At 40.9% G+C, this 25949-nt stretch overlaps 1 protein-coding gene across 1 annotated transcript; it reads left to right on the forward strand.

The window, feature by feature from the left end:
- The first annotated feature begins 714 nt into the window (after positions 1 to 714).
- LOC147896592 (uncharacterized) lies at positions 715 to 3137 on the forward strand. The gene is made up of 4 exons (XM_087381829.1): positions 715 to 1108; positions 1635 to 1898; positions 2008 to 2155; positions 2635 to 3137. Exons 1-4 carry the CDS (start codon positions 833 to 835, stop codon positions 2931 to 2933), a joined length of 987 nt encoding a protein of 328 aa, XP_087237955.1. The 5' UTR covers positions 715 to 832; the 3' UTR covers positions 2934 to 3137.
- The last annotated feature ends 22812 nt before the right edge of the window (positions 3138 to 25949 follow it).

Raw genomic sequence — 25949 nt, forward strand, 5'->3', positions numbered from 1 at the left:
CACCCACCTTGTCTTTTGGCCCTAATTTTTGAGATTCCCTCACTTTTCTTGATTTTCTCCCATGATCAGTGCCACATGGATAGTTGATTTGTATGGTTGGTTTTTTCTCAAGCATTAATACAATGTTCTTTCCTTTTGGGGAAACGGACCCAAATTAGCATTCTATTTTTAATTAGAATACCTTTAGAGTACATGACTGCATGACTTGCATGACTGATGTCTAATTGCTACAAGGAGCACAACAAGCATGGTGATGTCAGAAAGTGAAAGGAGCGTGGCAATGAAGGCGAATTCTACTTGAGTATGATGAGTACTTTCTTGGATTGCCAAGATTAGAGGCAAGAATAAGACAAGAGGCCTTTGACTTGATAAAGGGAAGCAAGGAAACTTTTTCTTCCGATGGGACACTCTTATTACCAAGGGCCCCGCTAAAACCCTCAATGGATAAAACAACAAAGGTGGCAAAATCTAGTACAAGCATTTCACCAACGAGATAAGGGAAGACGTCCGAGGGGGGATGGGGAAGGGAGGGCCATTGATTAGGGGAGAGGGGGGGAAAGGGAAGATGTGGTACTTTTGCATTTAATATAGGCTCACCTAATCAGGAGAAACTAATTATGTATTGGAACTAACCGTGAAATTAAGGATCGGCTACAACGAATAATAAGGTGGCAAATTACGAGGCTCGTGAATAGAGCTTCGTGTCCAACATCATCGTCTTCTTCGTCGAGCTCAGCTATGGCGGCGCTCGATTATCTCTCGTTTTGAGCGCACCGAATCTGTTATTTTTCTTCCCATTCAATTACTTCTCACTTCCCCTTTGATCGTAGCTATGGACTCCCTCATTTTGATCCTCGGCTTTGCGCTGCTCTTGGGTTTCCTAGTCCTCAAACTTCTATCAAGTATACCCCCCTTCTTCCCATCGCTCGAAGGCAGACATGTTGCCGTCACTGGGGGCTCCGCTGGGATTGGCTTCTCTCTCGCCAAACGGTGCCTCATCGAGGGAGCTTTCGTCACCTTGATGGCGAGGACAGAAAAGAACCTCCTCAAAGCTCGTGAAGAACTAATTGAGCAAGTCGGTTGTTCTAGCAACCGTATTCTGCTCAAGGTGAGCTCCTGTTCTGGCCTTGCTTTCTGGATCTCGAAACAATGCCTGAGGCGATACTTCCAGTAGTGTTTGTCCTGGTATCCCCCCCGGCTAGAATGCCTTTGTTTGCTCCCTTACGACGTACTTCTAGAAACACAAAACTTAGTGACCGTCCTAAGTTTCGTGAAATTTTTCCAGTTTCCCACCCTTGTCTTCGCCGCAAGGATGTTAAAATGTGCTGTTCAAACTTCCGTCTCTAAAATTTCAGGCGGCCGTTTTGAATCGTGAGTCCGTGATGCTGTAGAAGGCACTGTCCACCCGTGGAGGTGACGCTACTGGAACTTGCATGATTGTCCTCTTCTCACTTTGTTGTCTGGTTGAAAGAATGCTCACTTGTGTGGTCTCGTAGCCCACTTTAGTGATGTAAACACCGCTTGTCTGTCTCTCTAATTAGAGTATGTCTTAGCAAACGAAGTGCGATTTCATAGCTATGTAAAGGTGGCGATGCTGGTAAACCACTGCATGATGCTTGCTTGGCTGGTTGCAGTCCGTGGACGTTGCTTGTCCGTCAGCTATCACGACCGCGATCAAAGAATCTTTCAAATGGAAACCTATCGACATTTTGATATGCAACGCGGGAATTGCAAAGGGCGGCTTTCTTGAGCAAGTTCCAGTATCGGAGTTGGAAGCCCAATTTCGGATCAATTTCCTGGGTAGTGTTTACCCTGTTCACGCCGCACTGCCTTTGATGAAGCAACGTAGTCAGAGAAATCCGACCTCCATTGTTTTCATTAACTCTCTGAGCTCACTGGTAGGATATTCAAGAAAACCCAATTCTCTGCGTTCTATATTTAACAGTCTTTTCGATTCGAGCTTACACGACATTGCGATGTCCTTTTACCATGCATTGTTGTCCGTAGTACTTTGCTTGTGGCGCCAATACGTACATGGCTTCAAAATTCGCCCAGAAGGGACTCGCAGAATTGTTGAAGGTGCAGTTGCTACCCGACAAAATCAATGTGCAGATGGTGATTCCTGGGTATACAGAAACTGCAATGCTAGACGAAGGTACTCGCATCTCATCTTAACCTCTCTTAATTTGCATAACACGGTAAAATACTATTCCAGTGTTTCTTAAATTTGCCCAGCAACATGGTTCAGCTGTCCAGGCATCCATGATTAGAGAGCATACTCTTGATTTTCCTGTGAACATTCACTTGTCTAGTTGATTAGAAAACATATGCTCCCCATATTTTAGCTCGTCTGTGGAATCATGATTTACCTGATTCAGCTCTCTGATCACACTCTTGATTTTCCTGGAACATTCACTTGTCTAGTTGATTAGAAAACATATGCTCCCCATATTTTAGCTCGTCTGTGGAATCATGATTTACCTGATTCAGCTTGCACGATGAGAATAAAATACGCTCTCTTGATTTGCCTGGGAATGCGATTTACCGTTCTAAGCATGCATGATACTTTCTTCCCTCTTGATTTTACCTCATGCTCAATTAGAGAAGGCATGCTCATGCAAGCTGTTTTGGCAGTGGTAAAGTTCAATTCTGAAGCACCTCTCTGGAAGAGATTGTTTATGTTTGAGAGGGAAAAGGCACAGACGACGGATGAAGTGGCTGGGGTGATTGTGGAAGCAGTGAAGAGAGGCAACTTTCTCACCACCACGGCAATGGATGGGTTCACCCTGGGGATTTTGGGAAGGGGATTGTTACCTGATGATAGGCCCCTCAATGCAACACTTGAGCTCATACTTCTGTTGCCCGCCAGATTAGCAAGCTTTCTCTGGGTTCTCATTATTTCAACCTTGGTGAGAAGGCAACCTGTCAGCTAGTCTCCCTTTACTTCGCATTCCCAAGGACCAATATTGTGAATGAGTTGATTGTTGTTCACATCTGTCCTTGCTAAAGCTCAATGGTCTTTGACATCATCGATAGAACAAAACAAACGATTTTTCATTGTCCCTAGCTCACATGTCTGGCTACCTTGGGATTGCATTTGGAGTACATTAATTGTGGGCTGCCTTAAACATTTGGCAATGGAGCAGGTAATTGGTCTTGACATCATCGATAGAACAGAACAAACGATTTTTCATTATCCCTAGCTCACATGTCTGGCTACCTTGGGATTGCATTTGGAGTACATTAATTGTGGGCTGCCTTAAACATTTGGCAATGGAGCAGGTAATTGGTCTTGAGGTCAGCGAATCAAATTAAACAAGCTGGCCATCTCACATATTATGGCTACTGCTCCGCATTGTTTTTTGTTAACTTATCCCATATATATAAAAGACATGGAAAGCGTGCGTGCACATGTGTGTGCACACTAAATCTGATGAAGCTTGAACCTCAAATTAGCAAGCAAGCTGTTTGATACATTCTAACCAATGCTAGAGTCTTTGTGTGGATGGATGTTTGCAGAGATGCATATACAAAATGAAGAGTGCAAATTCTAAGCTCTCAATCGGAGTAGTGTATAAGTTAAAAACCTATCAACCAGAAGGAATCCTACTAGAATAGTGTCCAAGATCAATATCTATCAACAAGGAGCAAGCAATGGTGCATAAGCTAATGGGCTCATCAAAGAACTTAATCTAAATTTAATAATTGGGTAGATGTGACTTGGCATAATAAATAACATGATCAAAGGAATACCTTTTTAAAATATTAGCAATTGAGTGACTGAAACTTAGAAGAGCAAGTGCACATATTTGTATCCCTTAGATAATTTTACACATTGAGGCTATTTAAGCTACGTTTGTGCATGAGTGAGGTTGTTTTTAGCATAAAGCCTATATTTAGCTAGGATCAAATTACATGTTGATAAAGGGGAGACAAGAAATTTACACAAATCCTTCCCAAAGGGGAAAGATTATATCCAAGAAAAGAATAGCAATAATGATCTCTATAGAAGTGAGCCCTCTTAGGAAGATACAACGAACCCCCTTTATTCCCTTTATTTGACCTCACATGTTCAATTTCCTTTTGCCATCTTTAATGTCCCCCTTTTGCCACACAACGAACCCCCTTCATTCCCTTTATTTGACCTCCATTACTTTGCCTCCCCTCACTATTTTCCCTTACCTCCTTAAATGTCCTCCTTCATTAATGTGCCTCCATTACTCCCACATGTTGCGGAAGTGGCACCCTCCTTTCACCCCTATGTTTCACCTCCTCTTAACTTTGACCATGCACTTGCTAGCAACTCTTTCTTTTCATCCCTCTTCTTTTCTCCACAACTAATAGCCCCCCAACTAATTAATTTTGACTTTTTGTTCTTGGCAAGTGAATTTAATTTAGCTAAATCAAGACTTTTATGTTTTACAGAACTCCCCTCAAGTAAATGCTTGACTTCATGTTTCACAAGGCACTTCTTCAAAATGCACGAGTGAGGAATAAACATTGCTTCTTTTTTCGCCTTGAAAGGCTCCTAAGAAATGCTCTTGTTTGGTGAATGCTAATCAAGTCCAAGATTAAAATGTTAGTTCATTTGGTCAAGTTCACTAGATTACATGTTGGTTTCGTGGTGGTTTAGAGGTTTTTTATGTGTTTGGTAGGGTACTAAGGTTTTTGTCATGTTATGGATGTTCTAATTGCTTTTGTCTTTTATTGGGTATTTTTCACTAGTGATTGAGGCTCTCTTTGTCTTTAGTACTACCCTTTGGTCAAGTTGACCATGTTAACAAGTGGTTAATGATAGGATTAGTGGTGGTTTATGTTGTCATAATGAGTTTTAAATTTAGGTTTTTGTCTCTTTGTGAGGAGCTTAAGTGACTTTGTCACTTTGTGGATTAAGTTTGTGTTCTCACATGAGGAGAAGTGGTTATTTTGTCTTTTAGCTTGAATGACACAACCTTTATCAAAATCATGTGATATCATTTCAGTGACAGTCTCTTGCCAAAATGGCCACATTACCACCCATAATTGTTCATTCCCTCTTTCACATCTTTTCTCTCCTCTCTTTCACTCATCTACCTTCCCCATATTCATTCACCTTCACTTGCTTTTTCTCTTTCCCTTTCCTTCCAATCTACACCTTTCGTTTTTCTTTTCTAAGCTATTGAAAATATTTTTCAAGCTACTTTACACTTACACATACAATAACATTCCAAAAGGTCGGGTCTTAGTGGGATTCCCACCTTGTTTGTAGATATCTTTTGGACCCATAGCTTCTTTGAATGTCTCCAAAAAAATATAGATCGCAAAATTACATGGTTGTTTCTTTGATACATGAGATCAGTCCCAATTGCATATTCATCCCTTGGGTGTGATGATGCTTTATTTCTCTTATTTTTGGATGAGCTAGTAGTGACACATTGCATCTCTTGCTACCTCATATCATTGCTCCATTTGTTCAATAATTCAACAATTATGTCTAATCAAGTCGTGACATTGCATCTTTTGCTACCTCACATCATTGCCCCCTTCATTCATTAATTCAATAGTGAAACATTAGCAAATCTTACATCAATAGTTGAAGGTGAAGCAAGGGAGAAATCCCATTAAAGAGACACCCAACTTGTAATAGGTATCTCTATGGAGGTCTATGCATAAGAGAACAATTTCTTAGTGACATTACATACATGAGATTGATGGGTTTATGGAAACTATGGACAAGGCTAGATTAGTAGTGATCCACATTCTGAGACATCAACACATTCTTAGTGTCTATAGAGATTACAAAGAAATAATACGTTGAAAAGACGATTGCAATGATTTTGCACAAATTTTAATAAGATGAGCTCAAATTTAAAATGCCAAGGTGCTTTTGACTATTATGGGAAGACATAGTTAGATTCATAAAACCATCATGCTTGCTTTGATATCATTTGGTTAAGGATACCTACTACTGATGCAAGGATTACATAATATGGTGGAAAGAGAAAGAAGCTTTTCTTGAGACGTGAGTACGAGATTAAGGATTGCATATTCATGGAACTACATTCCTCTTATATGTCATTTATACATGTGAACACCTTTTTCACGAAACAATGAGCTTAATCATAGGTAGGCCCATCCCAATAAGAATAAATGGAAAGACTAGGGCTTGGTACATGGAATATTATTGCCAATATCAAGTAACTCCATAAGAAAGCTTAATATTAGTGGTTGGTAATATGACTTCTGACCTACCATTGCTACTAAGGGTGTTAAAGCTACTGGAAATAGATACACTAGTAATGCTAGTAATGGCCCTTATATTATCAATAGCAACACAATTACTATTGATAGTTGCCTCGAGCCTAGTGTTAGTGAGGACATTATCATCGATGCTAGTACCATGACATGCATATAGGAGTGCCATTGTTTTGTTCTTAGTACTTCAGATTTTAAAGGTAAATTTTTTCTCTAATCCAAGCCCAACATGCACTTATCCTTAGGAAGTTCCAATTTTCCTATGTGCAATAGACAGGGGCTAGATGAGACCATGACCTAGGTGTAGGTGCTTAGGATCTCTCCTATAAAGAGGGAAGATTGTTGTTAAGTTCTTGTTCACATGCAAGTATACATTGTCATATGCTAGTTAAAGAATGCTTATTCTTCTAATTTCCCCCTTGAAATCATGTTTAACGTATTGAATTGAAGACACATATTTCGTCCTTGTAATCTAAAACATAATTTCACAAACTTTGAAATCCTTCCAAAACTTTGTTGTCACCCTAATAGATCCCACTATGGCATATCCCTCAGCCATGCTTCATTCTATCTTTACTATATTCTCTACTTACACTTCAAGATATTTCATATACCTCTCAAAAGGATACTTCCAAAATTTTTAATATAATTCATATACCTCTCAAAAGCATACATCCAACAAAAAATTGTTCAATTCACAAGATGAATGAGCAAATGTGTCTACTTGTAAAGAAGTATGGAGAAACATCCTTCTCAAGGTAGGCGAGGTAGCTTCTTTGTACGAGACATCATACTCAATTGGATGAATTTATTGAGACAAAGCCTTGTCATATAGTTGTTGGAAAACTAAAACACCATAGTTGTTGTAAAAAGGCCTATTTTTCAAAAAACTTATGGTAATCAAATTAAAAGAACCTCATGAATTGAACAAAATGATGCTCAAACTTTTGCTTTGCACCAAAGCAAGGACCTAATACCTACCACTATCAAACACAAATAACAATGAGATAGTCCGTGATGGGAAGCTAGGTGTCATGGCTCGTGGCTACTTGTTTTCAATGTCGAGTAAATAGAGAGTTTAAGAGCATCATAAATATATAAATGGGAGAGATGCAAATGTTGTTGTGGTCTACAATGTCCATTGGACATTGGGAAAAAAAGATTATTCAAATCAACATGTATCTCGTGATGTTTAGGAACGTGTACATGTGATTGACAAAATAGCAATAGGAAATATAAAAAAGAGCAGATTGACAATGTCCATTGGACATTGGGAAAAACCGATTAGTCACATCACACATATATACCGTGATGTTTAGGAACATGTACATGTGATTGACAAAATAGCAATAGGAAACATTAAAAAAGAGTAGATATACATTAATTTATTAAGATTTATGGTCAGGTCTACCATGAATCTAGAAAAATCTAACAATCTAGATCCACTAATCTAGATCCATGTCCAATGTTCAGATTAGAAAATTTGTCACACAATTCATATCCATTGGTCCAAATCCATTACCTAGATCTAGTTTTAATTCATGGTATAACACCTAGATCACGTAGTCTAAGTTACACAAATATGTGGTCCATCAGTATAGATCCAACAATCACATACCCATCAGATTGAACTTACCAGATTGGATCCATGGTTTTCCATCTAGATCATAAAAGAGGGACTACATAGCAAGACAAAGTATAAAACTAGGGAAATTACATAATTAAAGAAGAAAGCCTATAGTGCCTATAAGGGAGAGTGCTTTATCGAAGAAAGCCTATAGTTAATGTAAGCGAGACTACTTTATGAAAGAAAAAATGGCATAGTTTTGCACATATCTTACAAAATGAGAACACTAGTTTGTCTTTTATAGATAGTACTCTAGGAAAGGAAAAATGGCATGATTTTGCATATACCTTACAAAGTGAGAGTGCCAAACTGTGGTTGCTTTTGAGCCAATTATCAATATGCAAACCTGATGGAAGTATAAGATAACAAGACAAAAAATATGTGTGAAGGGAAAAATGTACAACAAAAATAAATGAGGCTTGTGGGTCACAATGGATTGAATTCAGTGAATATTATAAATATATAAAATACAGAGGAAGTTAATGCAAAGAACAACAACTAGCCAATATTGTTTATTAATTGACTTCCAAGTCGATTGGTAGTTCATTAGCGTACTCCTGTGTAACTAAAATAATATATGTAGTGTGGCCTTTTTAATTCTACAAGAGGGATGGTTCTAAAGAAGAATCACAGATAATTGGGATAAGAGAACGTGTGTGTGTGTGTGTGTGTTTTTAAAAACTGAAACCTTTTAACAATACGGCACACAAAGCTCAGATAAGGGTGGATTTAAAAAAAATCATTACATGGGTGTTCATAAACAAAAGTTGGTACAAGAGTGTTTAAAAAAAAAAAAAAGCCGGTGAAGTCTTGACAAGCATCTTATTTACTGAAGAGGAGAATATGCATACCTGCCATCATCCAACAAGAAAACATGGTAAGAACCAGCTTAACTTTAATTGGGAAGACAAGTGTCATAGACACTCCTCCCTTGTTATCGGGGTCACAATAAATTAGAAGCCTGGCCATAAACTGAACCAGCACGAAGTAAAAAATATTAAGTGAAAAAGATGGGATTTTCCAAGTGTGGATTGGGTTGAGTAGTCCAGTAAAAGGTTAGGTTTTAAGAGAGAGAGAGAGAGAGAGAGAGAGAGAGAGAGAGAGAGAGAGAGAGGAAAAAAGGAAGAGAGTCATATAGAAAGAAAAAAGAGGAGAGAGAGAGAAATAAAAATAAAAAAAGGGAGAGAGGAGGGGGGGAAAAAAGGCATGGGGTTGTTGTTTGGATTTAGTTTGTGAAGGGGGAAGAAATAAAAAAATTAGAGAAAACATGCAGTTTCAAAAAAAATGGGGACGGGAAAATTTACATATATGTACCTATTCATTATATATAACAAGGGGGGAGGTCTGGAGAAATTTATATATAGAAAAAAAGGAAAGAGGGGGGTATGGGTAAATGAGAGAAAATTAGGTGTAGTAGGGATCGTTAGGAAAATGAGAAATAAAGGATTTTTTTGGAAAATAATGAAAAAAGGAGGAGTTGGGAGGTGGTGTGGGGGGGGGGGAACAAATGGCAAGAAATAATAAGAAAATAAAAATTTAAAATTTTTTAAATAAAGCTTAAAAGAAAACATAAAAAAGGTCATGAAGAAGGGGAAACAAAAGAGAGGGGAGGGTAGGGGAAACAATAGAGAGGGGAGGGGAAAAAAAGGGGGATTTCTTAAATAAATAGAGACTAGGGAGAGCAGTGTGTTTATAGAAGGGGGGATAGACACTTTTATTATGGCTTGGTATTTTGATAAGGAAGACTGGGTGGAGAGAAGGATTGAAATGACTTAGAAGGGGTAGGAGATAGAGTAGGATGTACTATGGTGTAAAAAAGGAAGCAAAGAAGACGACTTGCCATGCGAATACCTGGTACTCTACTGGTAGTCCATGGTGTTACGTCTCGAGTAAATGAGAGCCCAGAATAGTTCACAACCCCGTACCAAGCAACGTGCATACAAGCAGGATGAGGCAGAGTCAGAAGCCAGAGATGCAGCATGTATTCCAAAAGAGGCGCCCCGCAATCAAAGCTAATGGAGCGAGGGGGTAGACTGTAGTGGGAAGCTCTAGGTAGTGGGTGTGAAGAGAGTGGGAGAGAAGTAGGGAGTCTCACTTGCAGCTTTCTCACATACACAATGGGGGAATACACACAAAGGTGCAGGCTGAAAACAATTTTCCTCTTCTTAGTTGTGAAAGCCAAAAGAACTCTCTCTAAGTACAAATGGAATAGCTGAATCCTATATGTGAGTCTCAAACCAAACTCAGCTAACCTAGGTGGCATACTAATTGAGCTACTAACTAGAGTACATAAAGATAGCTGTCATCCAGCTATTATTCATGGGCGGTGTACCAACCACATCTACAGCTAACAAGTTGGTGACATAAATGCACAATGATCACCCTGGCATATCAGGAGTGGAGCTCGATATCTCAACACTCCTCCTCGAGCTCAATCCCAATTCCTACACACCAAGCAGGTCTCTGAACTTGCGCAACTTCTCTGCACCCAATACCTTTGTGAATATGTCAGCTACCTGATCCTCTGTGCTGACATAAACTAGATCAATAAAACCTACTAGAACCTTCTCCCACACATAGTGATAATGCACCTCAATGTGCTTTGTTCTAGCATGATAGACTGGGTTATTTGCCAAGTGTATATTGCCCATGTTGTCACAATAAATGACAACTGGCCCATCTGTAGATTGATGCATATCATAAAGTAGCTTACGCAACCAAGCTACCTCACATGCAGCCATTGTTGCACCCCTGTACTCAACCTTTGTGCTCGACAAGGCAACTGTAGGCTATTTCTTACTGCTCCAAGTGACTGCAACACTCCCAAAAAAGAACACATATCCACTGGTAGATCGTCTATAAGAAATACTACTAGCCCAATCAGCATTAGTGTATCCATGCAATTGTATCTGAACCCCAGTCTCATAAAATAGTCCATACTGGAATGTGGACTTCACATACCTCAGTATATGTCTAGTTGCATCCAAATGAGGTTTCCTTGGAGCCTGCATAAACTGACTTACCAACCCAACAGCATAGCTCAAATCTGGCTTGGTAATAGTCATATAAATCAAACTTCCTACTATGCATCTGTACATAGTAGGGTCTTCCAAAAGCTCACCTGCATCTGCGTTCAACTTCACATTTTGCTCCAAAGGAACTGAAATAGGCTTACAGCATGCCATCCCATATTTGGACAGCATGTCCAATCCATATTGCCTCTGCAAGAGCCATATGCCACTTGTGGATCAAATCACCTCAATGCCCAAGAAGTAACGCAGCTCTCCCAAATCCTTCATCTCAAACTTCTGCTTCAATAGCATTTTCACATGAAGGATATCTTCATCACTATCACCTATGATGATCAAATCATCAACATAAATGACAAGCAGCATAATATCTTTCTCTGTTTTTCTCACATAAAGTGAGAAATCTGCCTTGGAAATCTGAAAGCCAATAGTGACAAGATACTATCCTATCTTGTCAGACTATGCTCTGGGTGCTTGCTTCAAGCCATACAAGGCTTTCTTCAACCTGCAAACAAACTCAGGATGAACATCATGAACATAACTTGGTGGCTGCTCCATATAGACTTCTTCTTGCAAATCACCATGCAAGAAGGCATTCTTTACATCCATCTAATGTAAAGACCATCCCTTTGATGTAGCCATAGTAATGATTGCTCTTACGGTTGCCATCCTTGCAACCGAACTGAATGTTTCTTCATAATCAATGCCTTATGTCTGTGCATATCCCTTGACAACTAATCTTGCCTTGTATCTGTTCATAGAACCATATGCATTGTGCTTCTCCTTATAAACCCATTTGCAGCCAATTGCATTCTTGTCTTTAGGTAAAGGTACCAATTCCCATGTAGCATTTGCTTCCAAGGCATCCATTTGTTCATCCATGGCTTTCTCCCATTTTTCTTTTCCCATGGCTTGCTCAAAAGAAGTGGGTTCTGGTTCTTGTATCACTTTGACCATATAAGCATAGTGAATGGCTATAAATCCATCATATTTTAGCCTATCCATAGGATACTTAACTCTGATAGACCTATGCAAAATAGGCTTACTACTAGGTGCTCTCAAAACATCCCTTGTCTTCCTTACTCCAGGTGTAACAACAGAAGGAATACCCAACTCATCATCAAGGCTCTGTTTTGAGCCACTGGATTCACCATCCACATAAGAGTGACCTGCATTCACATCAAATATGGGCTGATCTACTTTCTCTTTTCCTTTTCGTGATACTTGCATACCACTATCTGCATTGTTTGAGGAGATTCTCCTGATCTCAATCTGCTTGTCCATGCTGAAGTATGTGAACGACTGCTAGAGAAAACTACAGGTCCACTAATATTTTGTGATTGCTGCTGTGAATTATGTGCAGCATTACCATTTTGTGCATCTACATCATCAATTACATTTACTGGTTTATACTAGCTACTCATCTCATCAAAAACAACATCTCTGCTCACTGTAAACTTACGAGTAGAAGGGTTATAGCATCTATACCATTTCTGTTGCAGAGAATAACCAATAAAGATGCACTTCTCAACTTTTGGATCCAACTTGGATCTCAACTCATTTGGCACATGAACATAGGCAATGCAACCAAAAACTTTCAAATGAGAAATATTTGGTTTCCTACCAGTATACCTCTCCTCTGGTGTCATGCCATGTATTGCTACAGTGGGAGTCGTATTCATTATGTAGATTGCTGTAGCAACTGCTTCAACCTAATAATAATATGGTAGGTCTTTTGCGTTGAGCATGGCACGAGATACCTCTCCAATATGCCTGTTTTTCCTTTCTGCAAGTCCATTTTGCTGTGGGGTATGACTGCATGAATATTGTTGCTTTATGCCATGCTCCTGTAGGAACCTTGCAAACTCATTTGAGAGGTATTCTCCCCCTCCATTTGACTTTAGGCAATTTATTTGCAAGCTTGTTTCTTTTTCAACCATAGCTTTTAAAGCTTTGAAATGCCCAAACACTGTGGGAGAGGAGAGCACACAACGGGATAGGAGACACCAAAAGTGGTGGAGCAAAAGCTACTCCAGCTTATTCCTCTATCATATATATATATATATATGAGTATACATGGGCACTGTACAAGTGCGTGGGCACACTGCCCTTTACCCCAACAACCTCCCACTTAAAGGCAGTGTGCCTTTAAGGGAGTATAGTACACATATAATACAATCAGCCATAGGCTGAAAAACAAGATGACCACACCGTCATCCTATGCCCATCGGCACTTACAATGTGCAAAGTGCATAGAGGATAAGCTGCTAGCAGACACATCAGGTTTGCAGGATAGAAAATGACAAGCTGTAGATGCCTGTCAACCAAGATCTCATGCCAGATCTCACTGGGAGAGTGAACTCTCACCACCACGTGCTCCTGTGCTAAGTCCATAGCACCTGAACTATCACTGTGTAAAGAAAATGTCTCTGTACCACCTGTGACCATAAGCACATGCCCTACAATAGACCTCTGCTGGTCTACCCAACTTGCATCACCTGCATGCTGCTCCTGGAAGCATAAGGACCTGATGTCCACAACCGCTTCCCTACTGCCAAAATCTACCATAATCATGCTACCAACTCCCACTGCAACGGAAGCAAGAACTGGAAGTGTAGCCCCAATGGCAAACATGTGAGAACCAAGTCTCAACACAGTCATGGATGCATGAAGTACTATGGCTGCCATATCAATCATAACTTGCTGCTCAACTGATCTATGATCGTCAAACCTACTGTGTTTCAAGTATGGAGCCAATACAGGCAATGGAGTACTCAGTAACTTCCCCCTCTCCATACTGAAACAACCAAGTATCTGAGAAACATCATCAAGACCATGCAGCTCCCACTGCAAAGCATCCCTGTCCATAAGGAACCATATGGCAAGTAACCTCATAAGGATAGCGACCTCCTGAATACTGAGACCATAACCCGTCTCACTGCGCATCACATCCTGAGCTCTCATAACGGTATCAAACCTATGAAGCCAAGCTCGAGGGGATTGCTTCTGGCCATGGAGGCACTTACGAAGTAAACATATCAATGATTCCTGCCCATGCGCAATATGACCCGAGTCAATAACTGCAGAAACCACATCTGTCCTGGCATAACCAGCCAATGGATCATACCGGGCATCATTAGCCAAGGTATCCTCCTCACCATGCATAGCCTCATCCTCATCTGCAAGAGGCACTTTGCATCCTGGGAGTAAACTGTAACTGTCCATAGAAGATGCATCAACAATCTCCATAGGAGTATAAACCTGTGGGATACTAGAGACATCTGACCGTCTCTGACCAAAATCAGGAAGTAATCGTGGCTGTCCCAACTTTATAACCTGCTCACCGTGGGAAAAACCTCCCACTCCAAGGGATATGGGCTGTCCCTGCATAGAATTCGGAGGTATCAGTGCACTTACACCCTCCTGGAATACCACTCTCCTGCTATCCATAGTCCTGGGCTGTCTAAACATAGCATCCTCTCTGAAATAGACATTATGGCTATGTATCAACTCTCTAGTTGAAGAATCCCATAACCTGTAGTCCTTACTGGACTCACTATATCCAAGGAAGATACACCTCCTCGATCGGGAACCATGAGCATAAGCCTCGCAGCCAAACACACGTAAATGCTCATAACATGGTGCCGTGCCTGTCAAGAAGTCAAATGGCACTCTACCATTCAGAGATCTCCTGGGTAACCTGTTAAGCAAGTATGCAGCTGTCTTACATGCCTCAGCCCAATAGCATTCGGTAAGACCTGCATACCGTAGCATGCTACCAATCTTGTCCACTAGAATCCTATTTATGCCTTCTGCCAAGGCATCGTGAGCAGAAAGATGAGGAGTGGTCAACACCCTATTGATACCAAGTGTATCACATAGATGCTGAAATCTAGAAGAGATAAACTCTGCATCACCATCAGTCATCAAGCTCAATAGCTTCTTTCTTGACTGATTTTCAGCATTACCCAAGAAGCGCTGAAATGTATCATATACATCATGCTTCTGCCGAATCGGATAGACCCATATGTACTTTGTAGCGGCATCAATAAATGTCACAAAGTAAGAGGCGCCACCCAGTGAAACGGTAGGCATAGGCCCACAAACTACACTATGAACCAACTGCAATGGCTCAAGATACCTCTCACTGACTATCTTCCTCACAAAGGAGGATCCTGACTGTTGATCATCATCACAATCATGACATAAAATTTGAGAGACATCCATAACAGGAATGTATCTCAATGTTGTAAGGGCTTCCATACCTGCAGTAGACATATGTCCAAGTCTAGAATACCATAAACTAGCTGATGGCTGCTTACTAATCATAAGCATCTTATCCTGGACACCTGATATATGCAATGCATAAGAGAATCCAACCCGTGATCCCTTAGCCATAACCAGATTGCCTCTAGCAATCTTCCATGCATGATCACCCAAAGAGACATGATAACCTGCCTCAACCAACTGTCCAGTACTAATCTTGCTCGTAGCAAGTCTTGGTATATGTCTAACCCTCTGTAGAACAAGAATAGAGCCACTAGGCATAACAAGGTGGATATCCCCATAACCATAGACATCCATAGAATGATCAATGCCCATCAAACCACTCTCCACAATGCATTCCTGATATGCACTGAACCATGACCTATGAGGGGTCATATGACATGAAGCACATGGATCTAACATCCAATCACCGAGAATGGGTACATCAGTGGCCAAGAAGGAGGTGTCAGACATAGACAAAAGAATGCCTTCATCACTGCTACTATCAGTGGAAACCCTAGCATCCACGCCTTGAAGCTCAACATGCTTCTTCTCCTTCTTCCTGTCATTCTTAACCTTGCTCTTCTTCTTGTATTTTCTCAGCCATTTCCAGCAATACTTTCTCATGTGGCCATACTTTCCACAATAGAAACATCTAACACAAGTTCGAGAGCTAGACTTACTCTTGGAATTCCCCCTTGAACATGACCTGTTTCTACCAATTGATCGACCTTTGGAGTGCATATCAAGGCTGTATTTTAGCCCATCAGGACATTTCAGCCCATCATGCTGTAACATAACACTATCATGGTCATACATCCGGCATATACGAGTATAGAACTCATATGCATGGCAATCTACACCCTGTACACCATCCTGTACCTGCAAGTAGACTGACTTTGAGAGTGATGACTGAATGATAGAGCATGCTTGCTCATCCATGTCATCCCAATCACTCTGTTTAATGCTATTAGGCTTGACACCTTTGCATTGAATGGGCTTATGCTGCCTCTTCTGCACTAACACATCATAAATCTGCTCTTTCCAATACTGAAAGTTTGATCCATCCAACCTCTCAATATCAAAGACGGCACTACCGGCTGTAGATGCCATATCTGTGGCACAATAGCTTACAACTAAAGAGTAGTATAGTGTAATAGGCAACCCAAATGACCAAAAAATTATAGTGTTATCCAGACCAATCAAGTCTCCAAATAAACTGGCTGATCCAATGCTCAAAAGCACTCAGCCATAAAGAGGCATAAACAAGAATATATGCAGCCCAGTAACCTGCCAATGCCTAGCAATCCAAGTAAGAAATGCACTGAACCAAATGAGCAATGCCTGCTCAACCAATGGCAATAGGAGCCTAGCTCAACTATCCATAAACATCAGTGCAGCATCCACCAATGCAAATCCATAATGCATTGAAATGGCATTTACTGCATCACCAATGCATCATCTCAAGTGTGCAATCCTTTAGCAACAAAATCAAGCATTCACCACTCGCCAAATGTGCCAAAGTGACTTGCCAAAATGCCAATAATGCCCTTGGACTGAAGTGAGATCCCAATCACTTTCTGTAATTTACTGTGAGTTCCCAATTCACTGTTGTGCAAGAGAAATTCCTACAACAATACCTCACAGCCACTTTGGGCAAAATAACACGCTGTCCCTGTTTTTGAACAGCAATATCTTTTCACTGAAAGACCGGATGCCAAAGCTGTAAACAGCAAAGTTGTAGCTGGTAAAAAGATCTACAACTTGTCAGTTGACCTTAAGAGCCAAATCCTTGTGGATTCTTAGATATTCTCACCTGAAAAATAGCTTCCTGCACATTGGTCACAGATAGACAGTAGACTGCAACTATTTGTGGTTTTGCAGAGGCTGTAACTCCTGCAGCTTATACCGGATCAACTTGCTTCCAAAAGCAAAGTTGTAGTATGTTCAGTGAACTACAACTTTCCAGTTCGGCACAAAGTGCGATTCCGCACCAGGAAAGAGATATTCAGTCCTGAAAATGACTGTTCTGTCATTTTAAAAAAAAAAAAAACAGCAGCAACTATTCAATGACCTGTCAGTCAAGAATATCAATCATTTTCTCGTGGGCTTCAAAGCATAACCAGATATTGAACATCCGATTTCTGAGCAAAATACTTGCATATACTGTGGCATCCAATGCATAAACCGCTTTCTGAAAATTGCATACCAGAGAATAAAAAATACCAAGTGACATTTACTGCATCATTTTGCCAAAATGCATCAACTTGCCAAAGTGTATCAACATGTATGCATTTGCCAATATACACTCTGCAAAATGGATGTCTGCACACTGATCACGAACTGTCCCTATTTTGGACAGTAAATAACTTTGTACTGTAAACTCAAATGACTGAGCTGTCAACAGAGAAAACGTAGCCCTTCCAAAGTTCTCTGACTCCTTTGTTGGGCACCGAGCCTAAATCCTTATGGATTTGCAAATACTTGGTGTCGAAAATGGCATTCTGCTCACTTTTACTGTCTGAAATATTGTCAGATTTCCAGACTAAAAACAAAGAACTCACTCTTTTTCTCCAAAGTGGATGTTGTTGCTATCACTGGGATGCTGTTCCTTTGCTCACGGGAAGGAGAAGGGTATGGAGAGAAAGAGACTCCTATCTACTCCATCTAAGAGCTCGCAGTGGCTCACGAGCCATCTGCAGCAGCTGCAGCTACAAAGAGCTTCCCTACAGCCCTCTCCAAACAACGCTCTCCAATGAAGGCTCAGCCTCAAGAGTGCATCACTCAAAGCTCCAGCCTTAGCAGTAATAGCAAGCCTAAACGGTGCTTTTACGACCGAGCTCCAAGACACAAGCTGCCTCTAAGACTCATACGACAGCTTCCAACGATATCCACTCGTGAGTTGCGAAACACCAATGTCAACGATCTCCAACAAGTATCTACGAAGCAATGCCTCCAACAAGCACACAACGGCCAGCCACTTGCTGCAAAGGATGCATCAACAGCCAACGATAGGCTCCCATGAGACAACGTCAAGACCAATGGACAGCAGTCTCCTTCCAACGCTAGGTTGCTAGAGCACTGGAGCGCTGAAAGATAACCCAAAGAGATTCTTACAGCTGCATTGTAGAGCAAACAGATTTGGATGATGTCTACCCAAAATCTCTCCGTGAATAAGAGAATCAAGCTCTCCAAAGCTCCCGGTAGATCTCTCGAAGCAGTGCCCATTCTCCTCTCACCGAGCTCCTCGTAGATCGAACGCCATGGGCTCTGATACCAGTTGTGGGAGAGGAGAGCACACAACGGGATAGGAGACACCAAAAGTGGTGGAGCAAAAGCTACTTCAGCTTATTCCTCTATCATATATATATATATGAGTATACATGGGCACTGTACAAGTGGGTGGGCACACTGCCCTTTACCCCAACAAACACTTCACTTTTCTTTTTCATAAAATACACCCAAACTTTTCTGCTATAGTCATCAATAAAAGTGATAAAATAATGATAGCCTCCAATAGATGCAGCTTTAGTAGTCCATACATCAAAATGGATTAATTCCAATGGCCTCTTACTCTCTTGTACATGTCTAGGAAATGGTTTCCTTGCCTGTTTTCCAAATTGACAGGCTTCACATACCTTATGCATTTCTGCAACCTTGAACTTAGGCAATCTTGTAACAATATTTTGGGCCTGCATTAATTTAAGTCGCTGTACATTAACATGACCAATGCGTTTATGCCAGATATCAATATCTACAACTACACCAGTCCCATGTGCAAACATTGCTGCACTCAATTTAGGCATGTCTGCATCCAACATAAACATCTTGCCCTTCTTCTTCCCTTTTGCTATCAAGCGACCTTTATTTTTCATATCCTCAACAAAGCATCCGTGAGGATTAAATCTGACCTACAAGCCCTGCTCAACCATTTGACCAATAGAAACCAGGTTCTTGGTGATATTCGGGACATGAAATACATCAGATGTATTTCTTTTTCCCATTTTGCATAGACAAAGGAATTTTACCGATTTGCACAATAGGATGTGCAGTATCATCACCATGTCCACAAATCTTGGTTTTTCCATTTTCCTTGCATCTTGCATCCATTCTGCATGACCTGTCATGTGGTTTGATGCACCTGAGTCAACATACCACACATCATTGCTTTCTTCTGCACTTGTCATAGAATTGCTCATGTGCTGCATCATAAACAAATGCTCATTTCTGTCATCACCTTGTCTACTAGAGGATGCATAATTGCCTTGCTACAATTTTCCAATCATGATGTCATTCTGCTTTTTGTAGTAGTCTTTAGCCATATGACCCATTTTACCACAGTACTAGCATTCAACATTGCTATTTGCATTTTGGCCTCTCTGCCATCTACCACGACCTCTTTGGCTCCCCTTGCCTCTAAGGTTACCACGTCCTCCTCTATAGGACTGGTTTTCTTGAATTTGCTGCATATTCTGATTTCTACCATGGCCTCTAGATCGGCCTGCTCTACCTCTGCCTCTACCTCTTCCAGCATTTGAGTAGAAGATAGTTTCTTTTGAAGTTCCTCTTGAAGAAGGTGCACTACCATTTCTCTGCTCTTCAAAAATTAGAAGAGCAATCAACTCTTCAAAATCAGGAAATTTTTCACGGACGGCAATGGATGTCCAGAATTGTGCATAATCCTTTCCTAGACTATTCAAGGTCACAGAAACTAAATCATCATCTTCCCCTGGCGACCCAATGGAAGCAAGTGCATTTGCAATCTTCTACACCTTCATGTGGTAGTCATTGATGCTCATATTTTCTCTCTGCACATTATGCAACTCCTGCTTGAGCTGCATTTTCCTGGCTTGCGTATTTGTGCTATACATCGCATGCCTCCTTCGGTGTGCTTGCATCCTGAATATGCACAATCATAGAATCTGAAATATTAATAGACAGCCAGTACATAACTTTTTTGGCTCTCTCATGCCAGCCTTTAAATGCCTGTAACTCTTGTTGATTGGGAACATTAGGAATAATTGGTTCTTGTTTAGCTCCAGTAATGAGCTCCCAATAGCCTTTTCCCTTAAGGAAATTCATCATTCTAAACTTCCATGCTTGGAAGTTGTTCTTGTCAAGCTTTTAAGTGACTATCTGTGTAAGAGCATGATACGCCATTATAAAACAGTGGCAAAATATTCTGTCACTGCAAAAAACACAACTTCTGCCTCACAAGGGCAAATTTGCAAAACTGTTGAAAGTGTTATTTGACCACACAGTCACTTCCTAGTGACGATTATGCATCAATAGGCAATAAGAATGATTCTGTCACTCCCAATATCACTACGCACAGGCATACGATGCAATTTCTAGGGTAACTTTTCACCGACTTGCAGAACAGTGGTCGCACAACAAAAAATAGGGCACTTTTTTGAGTGCATGCGGAAAACTTCCGCCACCAAAATGGGCCTCGAAATGGCCTCGAATAAAAAAAATAATGTCACAACGAAGGGCATCCAAAATCAGTGCACTCTTGTGCTACCTACAGAGATTTGCTCCCAAACTCGAAAGGAAAGCAACACTGATCCTCTTACCAAGACACCGCAAACTTGGTTTGCTTTGTTGAGCTGCTTACCACGAACCGAGCTCTGATACCATGTGAAGAGAGTGGGAGAGAAGTAAGGAGTCTCACTTGCAGCTTTCTCACATACACAATGGGGAATACACACAAAGGTGGAGGCTGAAAATAGTTTTCCTCTTCTTAGTTGTGAAAGCCAAAAGAACTCTCTCTAAGTACAAAAGGAATAGCTGAATCCTATATGTGGGTCTCAAATCAAACTCAGCTAACCTAGGTGGTACACTAAGTGAGCCACTAACTAGAGTACATAAAGATAGCTGTCATCCAGCTATTATTCATGGGCGGTGTACCAACCACATCTACAGCTAACAAGTTGGTGACATAAGTGCACAATGGTCACCCTGGCATATCACGAGTGGAGCTCGATATTTGACCAGTGGGTACTGGGTAGCAGGGGAATAAAGAGTAAGTGAGGGGAGACAATTGGTAGAGGGCTTTTAAAGGGAGTGACGATGAGGGTAGTCAGGAGGGTCGGTTAGAGGGAGTCAAGGCCCAAGAAGTAAGGGCCATCTTGTAATGTAGGTCATCAACAACTATAAGTATCCTAGCAGGGGAACCGAGGGGTATGCGTGGGTGCGCGGGTCGGGGGGTTTATTAAGCTATGGTTTGCTTTTCCTAAAGGGACTATTTAGAAAAAATTAAATGTCTTAAGAGACCTTTTTTTATCCACCGGTAAGGATCAACTTGAGAAAAAGAAAATAGGCTAGAATAAAAAAATAAAGAAAATAATTAGAAAAAGGCTAGGAATTTAGAAAAGTAAATGTAAATAACTACAAAAAAATGAAATTTAAAAAATTAGGGGAGGTCAAACGATAATAAGAAAAAAACCAAATATGGAGATTTTAGAGAGAGAAAAAAATAATAAAATTGAAGGGGGTTCTGAAAAAAAAGAGGGAAAATATTAAGGAAAAATGGGATAATAAACACGAAAAGAAAAAGTAATAAGGTAAATTAAAAAAAACTGTTACAAAAATTAAAAACTTAGGAGATAAGGGCGAAGAGTAAAAAACATCAATAACACTAGAACATAGCAAAATTATAAGCAAATTAAAAGAAAAAGTAGAGAATTTATAGAAACAAAGGCCATTAATAAAGGATAAAAAGGAAAAAAGGAAAGGAAAAATTATAAGGGAAAGGAACAAGAAAGAAAGAAAGGAAAAAATTGAGGTAGGTAAACAAATTTTTTGAAAAAATAGATTTAATATTTAAGAAAAATTGGACATGAAGTGTTAAAAAAAGGGAGAATAAATAACGAAAATTAGGGAAAAAAAAGAGAATTAGGGAAAATAAAAAATGAAAGAGAAATTAAGGAATATCTAAGAAAAACAGGAAAGAGAGAGAGAAAGAGAGAGAGAGAGAGAGAGAGAGAGAGAGAGAGACAGAGAGAGAGAGGGAGGGAGGGAGGGAGAGACAAAGGGACCAGGGTCTAACCAAAAGAGAGGAAGGTGTAGGAAGTGTATGTGTGCACGCGTGTGTGTGTGTTATTAACTAGAAAAGAATTCGAGGCATGATGCTAGACACAAGGCATGGCGACGCTCGAGGGCCATAGAGGAAAAGGGAACATGAGGGAAGAAGCATTAACATAGGTGGGGAAAAAAAGGATTAAGAGGGGTGGGAATGAAGAGAGGGACTATGCCACAAGGGGGAAGGGAGAGGGGGAAGAGGAGCATGTACATGATGGGAGGTAAAATGTAGAGATGGAGACATCGAGGGAAGAGAGTCATGCTTTATTTGAAAGGAAGGATGGGGGGGGAGAAATCAAAGTACTAGCTAGGTGGATTTACAAGAATGAGCGTGTTCCATCAAGGAATATCCCCCTCCTTTTATAGCCAAGAGAGGTTGTCTCTCCTAATAAATGCATCCTCCCACATGCATGGTGTGTGTGGAAGAGTGTCCCATGTGGGCTAGGCAGTTACACACTCTCAATTGTGTGCGACAACCCTTTGCCTCATTTTTCCACATACATCAACCCCCATATCCCAAGTCTAAGATACTCCCTTGGTCTCTTCCCAATTTTATAATACGTTCAAACATCTAGGAGGACAAGTGGAGGGTTGGCACAAGGAATCTTGCCACCTCATCCTACTTTCCCATTATTTAACTTGCATTCTTGGACTTTCTACACCCCCCCCCCCACACGGACCTATCCTACATGGAGGGAATAATCCAATATAATATATATGTCCACCTATTTTATATTACTTCTCCCATGGTCCTTGGGCCATATCTCACTAAATGCAGGCATGGGACCGCCTAGGTGGAGGGGTGGTGCATGGAGGACCCATGCCACCTTATCATTATATATTATTACTACCATAAATTATGTACAACACACCTTATGGGTCCTCTTACATGGAGGGTGGCACATGGTCATGCCCTGCGACCTCAACCCTGGGCCTTATGCACACCATATTTTATTATACTATTGCCACACATACAAGCACACACACATATTTATGCCTTTTACTTTGGTCAAATTTATCCATAACAGATCCCCCCCCCAGGCAGGGAATGCACAACATTTCCATGCCTGGGACTATCACACACAAAGAAGGGCTTGAGACAACGCTTGTTGATCACCTTCTGGCCATATGGCTCATGCAGCTCCTGAACTTGTACAGACCCATTGCTATGTTCCTTGATGTCTTTGTATGGACCAGTCCACAGTGGCACGAACTTCTTATCCATTTGGTGGTCCAATCTATTATCAAAGCATAGCACAACATCCCACTCAGCAAAGTGTCTTTCCCATCCCTTGTGAAATTTAGCATCCAAGCAGGCCTTTTGTTGATTCTTTTGGATCTCTATTTGATGTAGTCCAAGGCATTGGGTTTCATCTAACTTCTCAAGTTGTACCAACCTGGCCTCTACATGTTCATCTTCTGTCATCCTATGTTCTCGTGCCAATCTCAAGGCTGGAATTCCTATCTCTAGTGGTAAAACTACCTCAGTACCATACACCAACTCAAAAGGAGTGTGACCTGTAGATGTTTTATGAGTGATGTTGTAAGCCCACACAACTTCAGTGACCTTTTGATCCCACTGGTTCTTGTTTCCTTTGGCTATTTTTCCCCTGGATTTACAAAGGAGTCCATTGATCCGCTTTGTTTGTCCCATGGATGCTAGATGATAGATGCTAGAAGTGTGGTGATCAATACCCATGCAATCCATGAGCAACTCCACTGCTCCATTTAAGAATGGACTCCCATGGTCAAATACTATTTCCATGGGTGTCCCAAACCTTGTGTAGATATGTTCAAATATGAAATTTGAAACTGCCTTACCATTTTCAGTGGGGAGAACGATAGCTTCAGCCCACTTAGTGACATACTGAGTGGCTACCAAAAGATACTTCTTTTTGCAGGCAGCCATGGGTAGGGGCCCAAAAAAATCTATTCCCCACTTTTGAAACGGATGGATGGACATCACTAAGTGATGTTGACCAGGACGCAAATCCTTCCTACCAAAGAATTGGCATGGTTCACAAGTTTTGCAATACATAGTGACATCCTTGAACAAGGTCAGCCAATAGTACCTAGCATGTAAAATCTTCTTAGCTGTATAGTCACCGGCATGGTGGCCTCCACAAAATCCATCATGATAATGCTTCAATACCTTAGGTACTTAATTTACATCAATGGCCCGTCTTAGTACCCCATCCAGGCCTTGATGGTACAACACCCCATCAAAGAGAGTGTAGCGCCTACTATCTCTACAGATTTTCTTTCTCTCATAGCTAGTACTTTCTAGAGGAAAGGAGAAAGCGGTCAAAAACCTGTAGATTCCACCATACCATGGATCCCCAACTTCTATGGCCGCTACAAGGGTTACATCGAGGCACTCCTCTAAATCAATCAAAGCACAAGGGTTGGAACAACCCCCTTTTACAATTTTGAAAGAAAAATCATATTCTTGTAAAACTGCCAACCATTTGGCCAACCGGCCCATGGGATTTAGTGATTGAAGAACTTGCTTTGCAAGACCATTGCTGCAGATTATGATGAAGTTCCAGCCACATAATGCTTAAATTTCTCAATGTAGAACACCAAAGACAAAGCATGTTGTCAGCCTCAGAGTAGCATCATTCAGTTTTGAGCAATTGTCGAGAAGCAAATCGAACGGGATACATGAATCGATCCTCCCCTTGCGGGAGAAGAATACCTGCCAGAGTGTGCTCACCAAACCCAAGATTGATATAGAAAGTCTTTGACTAATCAGGATTGCGTAGAATGGGTTTTGAAGCGAGAGCACTCTTGATTTGTACAAACCCATGATCACAATCCTCATCCCAAGAGAAATCAACTCCATCTTTTAATAGCATAGTCATGGGTCACGTCAAAGTAGCATATTGATTAATGAAGTGGTGATAGTTTCCTGCTAGATTGACAAATGAGCGTACCTGATGTTTGGTTGTTGGTGGGAGAGCTTGAGGATAGCTTCTACCTTCTCGGGGTAGGCTTGACGCCCTCAGATGAGACAATATGTCCCAGTAACCTCCCTTGAGTGGCTCCAATGGTGCATTTATTAGGGTTGAGGCTGCCATTCACATCATTGACCCTTTGTAAGGCCAACCTAACCTTCATGATGTGCTCCTTACGTGGCGAGAATATACAAAAATCATCTAAAAACACCTCCAAGAAAACCCCCAAATAAGGAGGAAACACAATCTGCATAAATCTTTGAAAGGTAGCAGGAGCATTGGTGAGGCCAAATGGCATTACTTTGAATGCAAATGTCCCCGAAGGTGTGGCAAATGTGGTTTTAAGCACATCCTCCTCAGCAATTCTGATTTGATAAAACCCGAAGTAACCATCACAGAAAGTATACATCTAATGACCACTTACCTTCTCAAGAATGAGGTCTTGAAAGGGAAGAGGATGATGGTCCCTCTTGGTGGCTACATTGAGTTTCTTATAGTCGATGCAAACCCGCCACTTGTTGTTTTTCTTTGGGGTGACTACCACTGATGAAACCCATTTAGTATTGTGAACCGGAACAATAAACCCAGCTTCTATAAGTTTCTGCAATTGTGAGTGCAAAGCATCGATCTGTAGGGGCCCTAATCTCCGATACTTTTGAGCCACAGGCTTAGCATTAGGCTTCAGCTCTATCTTGTTTCTATGGCAGTGACATGGCGAAGGTGGTGGTAGCTAGTTGCAAAGAGGTCAAGGAA

Source organism: Dipteris shenzhenensis, chromosome 11, assembly GCF_047967505.1.
Source record: "Dipteris shenzhenensis isolate YYH24624 ecotype China chromosome 11, Dip_SZ_1.0, whole genome shotgun sequence".
NCBI lineage: Eukaryota > Viridiplantae > Streptophyta > Polypodiopsida > Gleicheniales > Dipteridaceae > Dipteris > Dipteris shenzhenensis.